This window comes from Onychostruthus taczanowskii, unplaced genomic scaffold, assembly GCF_017590055.1.
Source record: "Onychostruthus taczanowskii isolate IOZ18803 unplaced genomic scaffold, ASM1759005v1 scaffold101, whole genome shotgun sequence".
In the NCBI taxonomy this organism is placed as follows: Eukaryota; Metazoa; Chordata; class Aves; order Passeriformes; family Passeridae; genus Onychostruthus; species Onychostruthus taczanowskii.
In genome coordinates this window covers 9,327-23,811 of record NW_024496638.1, presented here as the reverse complement: position 1 = coordinate 23,811, position 14,485 = coordinate 9,327, and the positions used below count along the sequence as shown (strand labels likewise).

The window sequence follows — 14,485 nt, the reverse complement described above, 5'->3', positions numbered from 1 at the left end:
CTCAGATTGTCCCAGGGGAGGGCTAGGCTGGATATTGGGGAAAATTTCTTCATGGAAGGGGCTGCCAGGCACTGGAGCATGCTCCAGTGGTGGAGTCCCTGTTGCTGGTGGGATTTAAAGACTGCGTGGATGTGGCACTTGGGGACATGGATTAGCTGCCTTGGCAGTACTGGGGGTAGGGTTGGACTCCATGATCCTAGAGGGCTTTTCCAACCTCAGTTTCCCCATGTTCTTCCTTTCTATCTCCTAACGGAGACATTAAATGACTTCGGTAGTTGAGGATTTTCAGGGAGGCAGGAAGAGAGCTCAGGATGGGCTGGGGGAGATCCGTGCAGGGACCAGAGCAGTGAGGGAGCTGAGCTGATCCAGGGCATCCTGAATGAGCTGATCCAGGATTTTTTCCATCGCAGTCTCCGTCGGTTGTCCCGGAGCAGGCCTGCATCAGCCAGCGCTTCCTTCAGGGCACCATCATTGCCCTGGTCATCATCATGGCATTCAGGTGAGATCCCACTCCTGGGCTCCTGCATCGGCTCCCTCCAGCTCATCCGTTGGGACCGTGCTGTCCATGGGGTGTGCAGCGAGGGGCTGTAGGTCTATGGCTTCTTCCAGAGAATCCTGGAATGCTTTGGGTTGGAAGAGACCTTAAAGTTTATCTGGTTCCAACCCCCTGCCATGAGCTGGGAACTTGCACTATCCCAGTTTGCTCCAGCCTCCACAAACACTTCCAGGGATGGGGCATCCATCTCTCCTGGGCTGAAGTCCCGTGGAAGTGGATTGATCCCATGCCCTATCCTTGATCCCTGCTCCTCCTCACCCTGTCCTTCTCTCTTTTCCAGCGTGGTGTCCATGTCCACGCTCTACGTGCTGAGCCTGCGCAGCGAGGAGGATCTGGTGGACATCGATGGGTGGGTATTTTGGGAATCACTGGGAGGGGTGAGGTCACCTGGGAGAGGCTGGAGCACAGAGACTGGGATTACTGAGCACAGTTCCAGAGCTGCGGACCCTGCCAAGCACACGTCCCAGTCTGATGGTGGTTGAATTATCTGGAGCAAGAAGTGAGGAATAGAGAAGGAAAAGGGAATCTCTTTTTAGGATGTGCTGACTGTTCCTTGGATGCCTCCAGCTGGACTAAAACAGCCTCATCCCACTGGTGCAGCAGGGCTGGCTCAGCTTTGGGAGCTCGTGCAACCTGATAATGAGTCTTTTTTTCTCCCTCTTTTCCCTCTCCCATTTTTCTCCCTCCTCTCCTCCTTTCATCTCTCATCCAACCCATTTTCCTTACGCTTTGTCTTTGATTTCCCCTTTTTTGTCTTTTCCTTCCCATTGTCTTCCATATCCTCTTTCATTCCCTGTCCTCCTGGTCATCTTCCCACTTTCCTGTTCTCCTTGTCTCCCTGCACTGTCCTGTAGCTCCTTTGCTGTACCCACTGCCTGTCTCCTGGCCCTCTTTCGGCACGGGGGTCCCGGAATTCCGGTCGCTCTGTGTCCACGGTATGTGACTATTTCATTATTTAATTATTTAATTCCTTCATCCCTTTTCTTAATTCCTCTTTTTTTTCCTGCACCACGAAAGATCAAGAAACAGAGAAAGGGATGTGAGACTTCCAGTGGGATTCCAGGAGGAAGGGTTATGGGTCTTGTCAGTGAAGGGAAATTAGGAGTAGGAGATGGAAAAATTAATTAATTAAAGGTTAAATAAAGAACTTGCATCCTGCAGGGAGAACAGGAGCAAGATAAAGCTGTGTAAGGAGAAGGGATGAGGCAGTGGAGGAACTTCAGGAATAAGGGCTGGATTTAGACTGGAATGAAGGTGAAGCTCCAGAGGCTTGTGCCCACACTCTCTTTGGAAGACTGGCATTGAGTCTCCTTTTACCTGGAAAACAAATCCCTCTATTTAGACAAATCTTGGAGATGACAAAGTGGTTTTTTTAATTCCTCTAAATAAGTGAAGCTCCATTAATCCCACAGAAACCTGGAGCGATGCTCAGGAATAGGTAAGACATGGACACGGGTCCAGAAGAGCTCCTTGTTCCGCAGACATGAGAGAAAGATTCCCTCCCTTTCCCATCTCCCTTACCCTCAGGAGATGTGGTGTCCTCAGCTCAGGTCTTGGATAGCTGCAGTGAAACATCTGGAATTCCATGGGATGAATTTGGTGGGGGGGGGCGGGGGGATTGTGTGTGTTTCTGAGGAGCAAGGTCTGGAGCAGTCTGTCTTCAAGGGATAAGGGGCACATTCCTTAGGGAGTGGTGAGAGCTTGAAGCCTGTTGATTCCCAAGCACCTAAATCCACCCAGGTGATTCCTGATGGGAGTCAAATCTGCCATGTACACCATGTTCTAGTAGGGTTGCTGGTGTCCTCTGAACCAGCTGGAACTTTTCTCTGCCAGACATGGAACGGCCACACAATTCCCTGTGGAATTTCTGAGCTCTCCTTGATGTCTTCATGGCTCATGTGCCTTTCCCCTGCCTTTCCCTGATAACTCTGTTCTTCTCCACATCTCCACTTACTCCATGTCCCTCTTGCCATCCTCCTGCTGCAGCCACTGTTCCCCCCAGCTACAAGTGGCCCCATTGTCCACACCCAGGAAGTTTCCAGCATCTTTTCCTGCCTTCCAGGTCAAGCCAGAACATTGACAAGACGCAGATCGTTCGATCCACGGCCGCATCCAACGGAGCCGGCAGCAAGACCCCCCCAGAGCACGGTGGGTGATGGATTGGGATGGCTCTGGTTTCGTGGAAGGGCTGCAGGACACTGGGTGCTGCTCCTATTCCATGCCTTGACTTATTCCTTGTGTCCCTGCAGTCCCAGATGAGACACATGGAGTAGCCCTTGGCATTCCCAGTCGCGGTGTGCTGGCCTGTTTCAGCCCTCCCTGTTTTTCCACGTGCTGCTCCGTTGCTCCCACTGACATCTCCTCCACTGTCCCCTCGGAGACCAGCCCTGCCCATGCCACCAACCGGACAGGTGAGGGCCAGCCCAGATTCCCAGAAATGCTGGGACATCTCCAAGGTTTGTGTCACCTCGTGACCTCCTTGTCTTCCTTGTGAGAAGGTCTCCTCAGTCTCCTCCAGGATGAACAATTCCAGCTCCTTCTCCCCTCCAGATCTTTCATCATCCTCATTCCACTCCTTTGGAAGCTCTCTGATAACTGATACCCTTTCTATCCTTATCCTTGGATGTATCCTTTATATACTTCTGGGCCCATGTGGTGCAGTTTGGATCCTGTAGCCTGGGATATGTGGGAGCTGGAAAGGATTTGGAGCTTCCCATGTTGCCAGCAAAAAGTCATGGGAAGCTACACCAGGCACAGCTCACCTGAGCAGCCCTACCTTGAGGTTTGATCTCATTCCATCATCAGCTCCATCAGGCACAGAGGGAATAGAAGCACAGAATCTTGGAATGTTTTGGGTCAGAAGGGACCTTAAAGCCCATCTGGTTCCACCCCTGCCATGGGCAGGGAACCTTCCACTATCCCAGGTAGCTCCAAATCCTGTCCAGCTTGGCCTGGAACAGTTCCAGGGATCCAGGGGCAGCCACAGCTTCTCTGGGCAACCTGGGGAGCATCAGGAGGTGACATGGGTACAGGGTGATCCCAGTGCTCCCAACCTTTCTCTGCCTCTCAGCACAACCTTCTCCCGTTTTTCCGCAGACCAAAGCCAGCCCTCCCTCCTGCCAGTGACAAATATCAAAGCCAAATCCAGGGGCATCACCGGGAAATCCACCTCCTACACCAAGTGGCCAAAGACTCCTGACAGGTCTCAGAGCTTCGGCAGCCCCAATGCCAGCCCCTCCTCCCCCTTCTCCCACATCCAGGGCAAATCCAAGTACATCTCCAACCTCTCGCTCTCCCGCAGCAACTCCCGGCAGCAGCGCAGCCTCCGGCAGCCGGTGAGCGAGCGGCCCCGCACGGAGCAGCCCGGCACGGATGGTACGTGGATCCCATCTTCTTTCCCTTCCAGCCTCGGGATTTTCCACCCCTTGCCGTTCCTAAATATCTTGTTCTCTCCCTGGTAGGGCCAAGCCCGGTGCTGCAATCCATCCGGATCCTGGAGGTCAACCTGGCCATCCATTCCCAGTACTGTGCCGCTGCTGACGCATGCAGGTGAGTGGGAAGAGCTGGCTGGTGGCACTTTGGTGTGAGCAGCAAATAGGAAAATCTGGGATTTTTTCCAAGATTTTCTTGGGTGTTTCCTGCCATCACCTCATGCTGCTCCATGGGAAGAGGAGCTGGTGCTCCCAGCTTTCCCTCAGGGGTTGTCTTTGGTGGTGGGCTTGTCCTTGGGACATTGGGAGGTTCTCCCCTCCGAGTTCTCAGCCTGCCAGGGATTTTGAGTCCTGTCCTGACCTTCCCACAGCCTGGTGACATCTAATGTTCTTTCTGTGTTCCCAGGACTGGGAATTTCAGCTACCGCATCCCTGTGAGCCAGCAGACAGCTGTGAACACCAACCTGACCCTGGAGATGAAGTGAGTGCCCATGAATCATGTCCTTTGGGAGCCCCTGGAGTGGCTAATGTGGCCGTGGTGGGAAAGGGACACTTGTTCCCCCTTCAGGCTCTCATGGTGTCCTCTCTTCTCAGCTCCTCCTCCACTGTGTCCATCTCCCTTTGTGACCTTGTCTCCAGTGATCCCTGCCAGGATGCTGTGAGCAGGAACAGCTCCACTGACTCCACCGATGCACAGGTAAGGAGAAGGGGACAGCTCACAAAATACACATGAAATAATTGAGGTTGGAAAAGTCCAACCATTCTTCCAGCACTGCCAAGGCCACCGTGTCCCCAGGTGCCAAATCCACACGGCTTCTAAATCCCTCCAGGAGTGGGGACTCCACTGCTGTCCTGGGCAGCCCTTCCCATGAAGGAATTTTCCCTAACACCCAACTTAAACCCCCCCCGGCACAGCTTGAGGCCGTTTCCTCTCATCCTATCCTTGGTTCCCTGGGAGCAGAACCTGATCTCTGGCTGCCCTGTCAGGGAGTTATGCAGAGCCAGAAGGTCCATCTGGAGCCTCCTTTCCTCCAGGCTGAGCCCCCCCAGCTCCCAGAGCCCTTCCTCATCCCACTTGTGCTCCAGGAAACGTCCATGGGGTCACTTGACAGCACGAGGCCGTGGATTTCCTCACAGTCTAGATCCAGCCTGGAGGACATCCCCCAAGCTCATCCCTGACCTCATGCCAGCTGTTCCCCTTCCTTCCCCAGGACACCACGCACCGCTGGCCTCTGGTGATGCTGTCCTTCCGGGAGTTTTCCTACCACTTCCGAGTGGCGCAGCCGGTGAGTGCCCGCAGCTTGTCCAGGGCCACGTGGAAGGAGAGAAATGTGGGATTTATGAAATGTGGGAAATGCAGGTTTAGCACCAGGAGCTTCCCACAGTCCTGTAGGTGGTAGGAGGATGACCTGTCCCTGCCTCAGGCCATAATCCAGGCAGAATTCTGCCCTTGGAGTCGCACCCCTGTCTCTCTAAGCTGCTTTTCCCGTTCCTAGGGCCGAGCCGACTGCAGCACTTCCCTGGAGCAGCTGGGACACCTCTTCACTGACTATTACTTCCAGTTCTACTGGCTCTGTGAGTGAGTCCCGGCAGCACCAGTGCCCTCTGCTCAGAGACAGGAGGGGAACTGGTGCCACTGGGAGCCTCCCGAATTCCCTGCTCCGCTGGCCCCCAGCCCCACCTCCTCCCCGTGTCCTGCGGCAGCTCCGGAGCTGGAATGGTGATGGCTGGAGACACTGAAGCTCAGGACAGACAGGACCTAAAAGCCACCACCAGCCCTGTGGTGGCTCCTGAGGAACCGATTCCCAGCATCCCACACCCCTCTCCTTCCCTTAGGGGGATGTTTGTGTCCTCCATCATTTCCCCCTCCCCTTCCAACACTGGATTTGGAAGCATCACACCGGACTGAGCGTGGACAGCTCTCCCACATCTCAGAGGGATGCTCCTTCCATGGACAGGAGCCCCACCCGGTGCTCCCAGATGTCCCACATCAGTTTTTCACAACACTGGAATTGCTTCAACACTGGAGCCCTTTCCAAGAGCCAAACGCTGGAGTTTGGCCTGGAAAGGATGGCTGTGCCTGGACCTACTGGAAGTTCTACACTGGAGTTGCTGTTCCTTCTGCTTGGCCTAGGGCCACTTCCCACAGACTTCCCAGACACTCCTGGACCTGCCAATGGACACGTTCCTCTAGGAACAACCGGAGAAGGAGCAGCTTCGACGTCATCCCCCCTCTTCTTTGTGCTCTTAAATCCCATATCCATGTGGGATATCCAGGTCTGGATGGATAAAACCCCCACTCAAGCTGCTGCTGAGGCCATGCCACACCTGGGGACACTTGTCCCCAAGCCAGGGGTGACAAATGACTGGGACTTACCCACATTTAGTGTGGTAGGATCCGTTTTTATCCGCTTGGAAGCGGCGTGTGCGGAGCTGCCTGGTCGGCTCTGGAGCCAGTGCCAACCTCTGCCCAGATGTGCAGCACTGGCAAAGCCTGGAGTGCCCTGCAGAGCAAGGCCAAGTCCCTGGGAACACCAGGATCTGTGTCCAGGCAGGATCTCTGCCTCAGGAGAGGGGTGTTCTCCCAAAAGTTGGGATGGCAGCAGCTGCAGGCTGTCCCTGCCCTCACAGAGGTCTGCTGGGGGGATTTGGGATATTTTACTGTTACAAGTCCTTAAATTGCTAAACTACTGAATTCTTGTGGGGTTTAAGCCGTAAAAAAACAGGAATTTCCTTCTGGCCCCATTGAGCCACGTGTGTCCTGTGGGAAAGCCAAGTGGTTCCCTGTGCTTCCTCCTCCCCGTCCTGCTCCTCGTGCTACAGAGGAGATGTCTGTGTTCCTGGAGGCTCAGCCACCTCCAGGTTATTCCAAAATGGATTTCCCTGAGGAAACAAGTGAGGGGGGAATGCCACATGTTGATCCTAAGGACACTCTAAATCTGCTCTGGAGAAACAAAGATGGATTTCATCCAGGTAAAGTGATGGTTCCTGGGCACGTCTGGTTTTATCTCCCATCATCCCCTCCTGCGCTTATCCCAACAGAGCAGCCCTGAAATTCCTGGTTGATGTCACTTGGATTTGGCATCTGCCCCCAAGAAGCTGTTTGTAGGGAGGTTTCAAGGCCTGGAAACACTGAATTATAGTTACTAAAATCCACTGAATCCTGGGAAGCAGAGAATAGTGGGTGAGCAGGGCATTCCTAGCAGCCAAGCAGTTGGAAAACCTAGTTTTGGGAAGCTCAGTGAGACAACAGGATGCCCCAAGGCTTGGAATACCTATGCACAAGGAGGGGGGGCTCCATGCTCAGCAGGATTCTCTGTTTTTCCCTGAAATTGGGAAGGAAACACCTGGATGTAGCTGAGTGCTCTTCCCTCCACCTGCCCTGAGCAGTTTTTCCTGGTTTTAAACTGGGAAGTAACTTCCTTGGCAGATTTGTTGTTCCCTTGGCAATCAGTGGCCCAGGCTGGCACGTCCTTCCTCAGGTGAGTGATGCCGAGATGGGATAAAGCCCCTGGAAGAGGAAACAGGGAATGTTGGGGGGGCCAGAGCCTGCAATCACCCCCCCTCAGCCAAGACACCCCAGTACACTCCAGCTCACTCCTGAGGGAAGGAATCAATCAGTGGTGGCCCAGGAGGAAGTTGGGATCTCTCAGGTTTCCCCAGGATGCTCAGCCATGGGATTTAGGGAGATTCCCAACAAACCAAGTGCCTGGATACATCTCTAGTGCCTTTTTCCTTATGGAACAGCCCCAAGGAACAGTGTTTTCCCACATATATTCCCAAATGCTGCCTCAGACATGGTGCCCAGGTAGTTCAACTGGGATGTGGCAATTCCTGGAGTGCCAAAGCCAGCCCTACCCACATGGAGCTGGCAGCAATCCCTGGGATCAGGAGAGGACAGGGATTCAGGATGAAGTTTTTAGTGTCAATAGTACCTTATGTCTTAAAGTGGCACAGGTTGCCCATAGAAGTTTTGGATGTTCCATCCCTGGAAGTGTTCCAGGACAGCTTGGATGGGTTTGGAGCTGCCTGGATTAGTGGAAGGTGTCCCTGCCCATGGCAGGGAGTGGGGCTGAATGGGCTTTAAGGTCCCTTCCCACCCAAACCATTCCAGGATTCCGTGATAAAAATCATCCATCGGCTGCTGCCCAGCGAGGCAGCAACGAGCTCCAAAGGGGTTCCGAATTGTAAAGGAGTCATGGAATTGCTTCCAGGCCCGTGGAAACAGCTGTCTGCATGGATTTCCCCCCCCCAAAAACGCATCTCTGCCCCTTCCCTGTCCCCAATCAGTACCAAGAGAGTTCACAATCAGGCCTTTCCCTGTGTGGGATGGAGGGAATTCTGAGCCGACCTCTCCAGCTTGGGGAAATCCCTCCCTATCCAGCGGCAAAGAGACATTCCTGGCAGGAAGGAAGACAAAAGGTGGAGAACGAGGCTGTTTGGGAGTTGTTTCAAAAGCAAATTCCCAACTCTTCTGTCCTACTGTTGGAGCTTAAAGCCTGTAAATAGAGACTATGGCACCACTGGAAGAATTAAGGAAAAAAAACACCACGTAAAGCACTAATTTTGTTGGTTTAAATGTTGCTGCCACAGCTTTAATCACTGTATTTTGCCAGCCAGTTCGTAGAGTTGCATTTGTAGCAGGTTATTATTGATTCCTGGTTTTTATTTGTGGGGAACAAGCGTGGTTTCCCTCTTTTCTTCCTGATTTATATTTATATTTTGCTGAATTTGAGGGCTGAGTTTCCGGATTCCCCGGATTTTTTTTTTCTTTGTTTGTTTGTTTGGTTTGTTTTGCTTATTTAGACTTTGTTTTATGCTGGAGGTAAATGTGCCCATATGAATAAAATATATAAATACTGCTTTGTATCCAAGGATGGCTCCTGGTGTTTTCCTCCCTTTCTGAGGAAATAACTCAGGTGAATGTCTGTAAAACTGCCCACGGGATGGAGGAAATTCCAAGTCTTTAGTCGGTGGAAGTTTCTGGATATGCCCAGTCATGGTTCTTTGGAATGGGGATAAAAAGGAGAAAGGAAGGAGGAAAAAGAAATTAGGAGGGGAAGATGAAGGAACTGGGAGAAAAATGAAGAAAATAAAGAGGGAAATAAAAGGTTAAATGGACAAGGGGAAAAGGAAGAAGAAAGCAGAAGGACAAAGGAAGGAGGAAGAAAAAAGGAGGGAAAAAGAAGAAAGAAAGGAAAAGGAAAACCCACCTCTGACCTCTCATTGCTCATGTCAAAGGGCAGACTCAGATCCAGAAGGACCTAAAAGTCCACAGAAGGAAATCTTCCTTCCCTGGGGCTTGGAGTTGTGATTTGGAAGTGGAATGGTTTGAAAGCTGGGCTAAAATTCCCATCTGCCTCTTGAAGACACATACATCAATTCCTTGTTTCTAGGCCAGGCAGTTAATTCAGGAATTAATGAAGGGCACATCCAGCACCACAAAACTCCTGGTTAGAGATGAGAACAGGCACAGCATTCCCCAAAAAAGGGTGAGGGGATGTGACGGCAAAGGAGACTGAGGGATTAAAAGCAGATTTAAGATTTATTTTGCACAGCCTTGCTGCACCAGGACACAAGGTGGCACTGGAACACCTGTGACCACACAGAGCACAGAAATCTGGGATAACAGTGGCCATATCCCAAAGTACCTGGATCTTGTGCCAATATGGAGAAAGGGAGGCTGAGGAGGGACCTTTCCACTCGGCTCAGCTCCATGACAGGAGTGTGCAGCCAGGTAGGATTGGTCTCTTCTCTCAGGGAAAGTGACAGGACAAGAGGAAACAGCCTCAAGCTGCACCAGGGGAGGTTTAGGATGGGCATTGGGAAAAATTCCTTCATGGAAAGAGTTTTAGAGCACTAGAACAGGCTCCAGAGGTGGAGTCCCCATGCCTGGAGGGATTTAAACACCTTGTGGCTGTGGCACTTGGGGACACGGGTTAGTGGTGGCCTTGGCAGTGTAGGAGGAGTGGTAGGACTGCGTCATCCTAGAGGACTTTTCCAGCATTAGACCTCCCATAATTCTATCCAAGCTCTTTGGGAAAGCCAGGTTAAAAAAATAAATAAAGACAAACCAGCAGTCCCCAGGCCGGTGTGTCACAGAGCCACTTTTATTCACCTGTGGGTCACTGCCTGTCGCAGACCACACCTGCTACAGGCGTTTTCTCCTTGAAATACAAAAGAAAATATAAAAAGAGCTTCCCCGAATCCCATCCAGGCCCCCCGGGGGCTCAGACGTAGATCCCGACCCAGAGCAGCAGGAAGAGGACGCCGAAGCCCATGAAGAGCGAGGCCACCAGCGAGATCAGCAGCTCCTTGTAGATGTCCCGGGTGTACTTGGTGGATGTCACCTCGTAGCTGCCAGGCCGGGGGTTAAGGTGATAACAGAGGCACAGCAAGGCGAGGGGACCCCCACCCTCTCCCCTGCCCCCGGGAATTAGGGCGACAATCCGGGATTGCGAGGCACGGCAAGGGGACGGCACCCCCCGCCCGCTCAGCCGCGGGGATACACGAAGAACCAGGCGGTGAAGAACATGCCGATGGCCAGCAGCACCACGGTGAGGTGCGGGAACACGGCCGGGTTCACCGGGCTCGTGTATCTGCTCATCGCCTCCAGCTCCTGCGGGGACACGGCGGTGTTCAGCGGGGCCGGGTCCCCTGTGGCAACCCCCGGTCCCCCCATCCCCACCCTCACCATGTCGCCAGTCCCTGCTGCGACACGTCGGCTCCGCTCCCGCCGCCGCACGTCCGCCCCCCTCCGCCGCCGGAAGTGGAAGTGAGGGCGGGAACGAGGCGCGGCGAGCGCGAGCTGCCTTCCCATTGGCCGGCGGCGGCTCCCGGCGGGCTCGGCGGCGGAGCGCGGGAGCGGCGGTGCGCGAGCGGCCGGGGAATGGCTGAGGGATAACGGGGATGTGAGGGGAAACGGGAGCTCTCAGAGGTAATGGCTGAGGGATAACGGGGATGTGAGGGGAAACGGGAGCTCTCAGAGGTAATGGCTGAGGGATAACGGGGATGTGAGGGGAAACGGGAGCTCTCAGAGGTAATGGCTGAGGGATAACGGGGATGTGAGGGGAAACGGGAGCTCTCAGAGGTAATGGCTGAGGGATAACGGGGATGTGAGGGGAAACGGGAGCTCTCAGAGGTAATGGCTGAGGGATAACGGGGATGTGAGGGGAAACGGGAGCTCTCAGAGGTAATGGCTGAGGGATAACGGGGATGTGAGGGGAAACGGGAGCTCTCAGAGGTAATGGCTGAGGGATAACGGGGATGTGAGGGGAAACGGGAGCTCTCAGAGGTAATGGCTGAGGGATAACGGGGATGTGAGGGGAAACGGGAGCTCTCAGAGGTAATGGCTGAGGGATAACGGGGATGTGAGGGGAAACGGGAGCTCTCAGAGGTAATGGCTGAGGGATAACGGGGATGTGAGGGGAAACGGGAGCTCTCAGAGGTAATGGCTGAGGGATAACGGGGATGTGAGGGGAAACGGGAGCTCTCAGAGGTAATGGCTGAGGGATAACGGGGATGTGAGGGGAAACGGGAGCTCTCAGAGGTAATGGCTGAGGGATAACGGGGATGTGAGGGGAAACGGGAGCTCTCAGAGGTAATGGCTGAGGGATAACGGGGATGTGAGGGGAAACGGGAGCTCTCAGAGGTAATGGCTGAGGGATAACGGGGATGTGAGGGGAAACGGGAGCTCTCAGAGGTAATGGCTGAGGGATAACGGGGATGTGAGGGGAAACGGGAGCTCTCAGAGGTAATGGCTGAGGGATAACGGGGATGTGAGGGGAAACGGGAGCTCTCAGAGGTAATGGCTGAGGGATAACGGGGATCTCAGGGGAAACGGGAGCTCTCGGGGTAATGGCTGCTGAGGAAGCACGGGGGCCCCGAGGGGGGTAACGGTGGCTGAGGGAAACGGAGGATCTGAAAGGGACGGAAGAGGGGTTGATGGCAGGCCTGGGGAGCTGGGAAATAGGGAGATAAGAATGGGGAGGTGGTGGGGTCTAGATGGTTGTAATGGTAGAGGTAATCGGATTTTGGGGAGGGGGATTGGGATGGGAGGGACAGAGGTTGGAAGGGGAGTAATGATGGGCCGAGAGGGGAGTGTGAGGGATAAGGGTGGCCTGAGGCAGGATTCGGGATAAGGCTGCCAGTAGAGGCCGCAGCCCTTGGAGTGATGGTTTGCAGGGGAAGCATTGCCCTCTTTGCTTCCCCCTCCTTGGGTGGCCCAACGTTCCTCAAGCAGAGCCCGCTCTCAACATCCCCCTTTTCCCTTCCCCAGGATGGGAATCCACGGCTTGGCCAAGCTTATCGCCGATGTGGCTCCCGGGGCCATCCGGGAGAACGACATCAAGTCCTACTTTGGCCGGAAAGTGGCCATCGACGCCTCCATGAGCATCTACCAGTTCCTGATCGCCGTGCGGCAGGGAGCTGACGTGCTCCAGAACGAGGATGGGGAGACCACCAGCCACCTGATGGGAATGTTCTACCGCACCATCCGCATGGTGGAGAACGGCATCAAGCCGGTGTACGTGTTCGACGGGAAGCCCCCGCAGCTGAAATCCGGGGAGCTGGCCAAGCGCACGGAGCGCCGGGCCGAGGCGGAGAAGCACCTGCAGGAAGCGCAGGAGGCCGGGGAGGAGGAGAACATCGAGAAGTACAGCAAGAGGCTGGTGAAGGTGACCCCGCAGCACACGCAGGAGTGCAAGAAGCTGCTGACGCTGATGGGAATTCCCTACGTGGAGGCACCCGGAGAGGCAGAGGCCAGCTGTGCCGCGCTGGTGAAGGCCGGGAAGGTGTACGCCGCCGCCACGGAGGACATGGATTGCCTCACCTTCGGCAGCCCCGTGCTGATGCGGCACCTCACGGCCAGCGAGACCAAGAAGCTGCCCATCCAGGAGTTCCACCTGAACCGGATCCTGCAGGATCTGCAGCTGACCTGGGAGCAGTTTGTGGACCTGTGCATCCTGCTGGGCTGCGACTACTGCGCCAGCATCCGCGGCATCGGGCCGAAGCGCGCCGTGGAGCTCATCCGGGAGCACAAATCCATCGAGAGGATCGTGCAGCAGCTCGACACCAAGAAGTACCCCCTGCCCGAGAACTGGCTGCACAGGGAGGCCCAGAAGCTCTTCCTGGAGCCCGACGTGATCGATCCCGACGCCGTGGAGCTGAAGTGGAGCGAGCCGGACGAGGAGCAGCTGGTGCAGTTCATGTGCGGGGAGAAGCAGTTCAACGAGGAGCGCATCCGCAACGGCGTCAAGAGGCTGAGCAAGAGCCGCCAGGGAAGCACCCAGGGCCGGCTCGACGACTTCTTCAAGGTCACCGGATCCATCACCTCGGCCAAGCGCAAGGAGCCGGAGCCCAAGGGAGGGGCCAAGAAGAAAGCCAAGACCAACTCCAAGCCCAACAGCACCGCGGCCACAAAGACTAAAAAGGCAAAATAACCGGATTGGGCGCCCACAGACCTCTGGGACTGGGTTTTTGGGGGGCTTAATGAGGAATTTTAGACTAATGGCAGTCAGTGCTGTGTGTTAGTGCTGGGAAGGAATGGGTGAGGCCAGCAGAGTGGAACAGCTTCTGGGCACAAACACCCCCACATTTCAGAATTCCAAAGCTGAACAGCTCCAGAGCAGACTCAGGACAGATTAGATTTCAGCCTGATCCCATCCATCCCAGAAAAGGTAGATGCAAGCAGAAACTGGAAAGATAGGAGTGGAAGGCAAGCTGGAATTGGGAAGGAGGCTTCAAGTAATGAGGTAAAATTCCCCCTTTAAAGAAAGTTCATTAAGGTTTTTCCTTTCCTTTTTGTGGTCACTCTCCTTATTCAAAACCCAGTTGTGATCTCAGTTCCAGCAATGCCCTGGCCCTCTTTTAGTGCATAACCCCAGGAAAGCTGAACCCAGACTGCAGCTCTCCCAGTGTGAAATTTGCTTAGAAATGCTTAAAAATAAAAATACCCATAAGCCTAGAACTGCAGCCTCTTCAGTCCCTGAATTCCAGAGGCATTTTTCCGTGTTGTACACACTTACAGGTCCCAGGACGGGAATTAAAACCTTTTATTTCTTATTTTATTCTGTATTTTCTATAGTGTTTTCCTTGTCAGAGCTATGGGATGGGTTTTGTTTTCAGAATAAAATTTGAACACAAAGACATTGTTTCTCTTTCTCCAGAGAAGTGGCTTAAACCGTGGTTTTAAATGAAAATCCCGGTTTTTGAGGGAATTCCATAACAGCCGACAAACCAAACACAGTCTGGAACACAAAGAATTCCAGTTTTGAGCTCTCTGGATGCTTCGTAGACATCAAAATCCGTGAGTCTGCGCTTTGCCAGTTTGGACAATAAGAAGGCTGGCTTGTTTTCTGGGGAAAGGAATCTTTATTATGCATTAATCTTGCTAAAATTGGGATTTTCGTTTCCTTGCTGTGGATTCTCTCACATGTTTCAATCCATAATCGTTTTTTTCCCCCAGAAGTTTTTAAATTAAGTGTTCCTCTTTTATCTC

General features: G+C 53.8%; 3 protein-coding genes across 3 annotated transcripts in view; 2 read left to right on the top strand and 1 right to left on the bottom strand.

The window, feature by feature from the left end:
- The window catches only part of MYRF (myelin regulatory factor), a 41,969-nt gene extending 35,474 nt beyond the window's left edge, over window positions 1-6,495 (top strand). Inside the window, 11 exon segments of the mRNA XM_041410829.1 lie at window positions 411-499; window positions 837-905; window positions 1,411-1,491; window positions 2,619-2,704; window positions 2,806-2,967; window positions 3,653-3,931; window positions 4,018-4,105; window positions 4,394-4,468; window positions 4,582-4,684; window positions 5,199-5,273; window positions 5,484-6,495. Coding sequence (XP_041266763.1) covers window positions 411-499; window positions 837-905; window positions 1,411-1,491; window positions 2,619-2,704; window positions 2,806-2,967; window positions 3,653-3,931; window positions 4,018-4,105; window positions 4,394-4,468; window positions 4,582-4,684; window positions 5,199-5,273; window positions 5,484-5,570 — 1,194 coding nt within the window. The 3' untranslated portion in view covers window positions 5,571-6,495.
- A 3,579-nt stretch (window positions 6,496-10,074) lies between these two features.
- Window positions 10,075-10,807, bottom strand: TMEM258 (transmembrane protein 258). Its single transcript, XM_041412599.1, has 3 exons — window positions 10,682-10,807; window positions 10,497-10,606; window positions 10,075-10,344 (listed from the first exon to the last, which is right to left on the bottom strand). Exons 1-3 carry the CDS (start codon window positions 10,805-10,807, stop codon window positions 10,218-10,220), a joined length of 363 nt encoding a protein of 120 aa, XP_041268533.1. The 3' UTR covers window positions 10,075-10,217.
- A 13-nt stretch (window positions 10,808-10,820) lies between these two features.
- FEN1 (flap structure-specific endonuclease 1) lies at window positions 10,821-14,131 on the top strand. Its single transcript, XM_041412586.1, has 2 exons — window positions 10,821-10,873; window positions 12,266-14,131. The coding sequence occupies exon 2, from the start codon at window positions 12,267-12,269 to the stop codon at window positions 13,425-13,427; it is 1,161 nt and encodes a 386-aa protein (XP_041268520.1). The 5' UTR covers window positions 10,821-10,873; window position 12,266; the 3' UTR covers window positions 13,428-14,131.
- The last annotated feature ends 354 nt before the right edge of the window (window positions 14,132-14,485 follow it).

Excerpts from the sequence above, each read along its gene's own strand:
- TMEM258 (XM_041412599.1), bottom strand. The coding sequence starts at position 10,807 with ATGGGAAGGCAGCTCGCGCTCGCCGCGCCTCGTTCCCGCCCTCACTTC. Across the intron at positions 10,607-10,681 it reads CAGCAGGGACTGGCGACATG|GAGCTGGAGGCGATGAGCAG; the intron begins GTGAGGGTGGGG and ends GTGTCCCCGCAG. Across the intron at positions 10,345-10,496 it reads TTCACCGCCTGGTTCTTCGT|CTACGAGGTGACATCCACCA; the intron begins GTATCCCCGCGG and ends CCGGCCTGGCAG.
- FEN1 (XM_041412586.1), top strand. The coding sequence starts at position 12,267 with ATGGGAATCCACGGCTTGGCCAAGCTTATCGCCGATGTGGCTCCCGGG.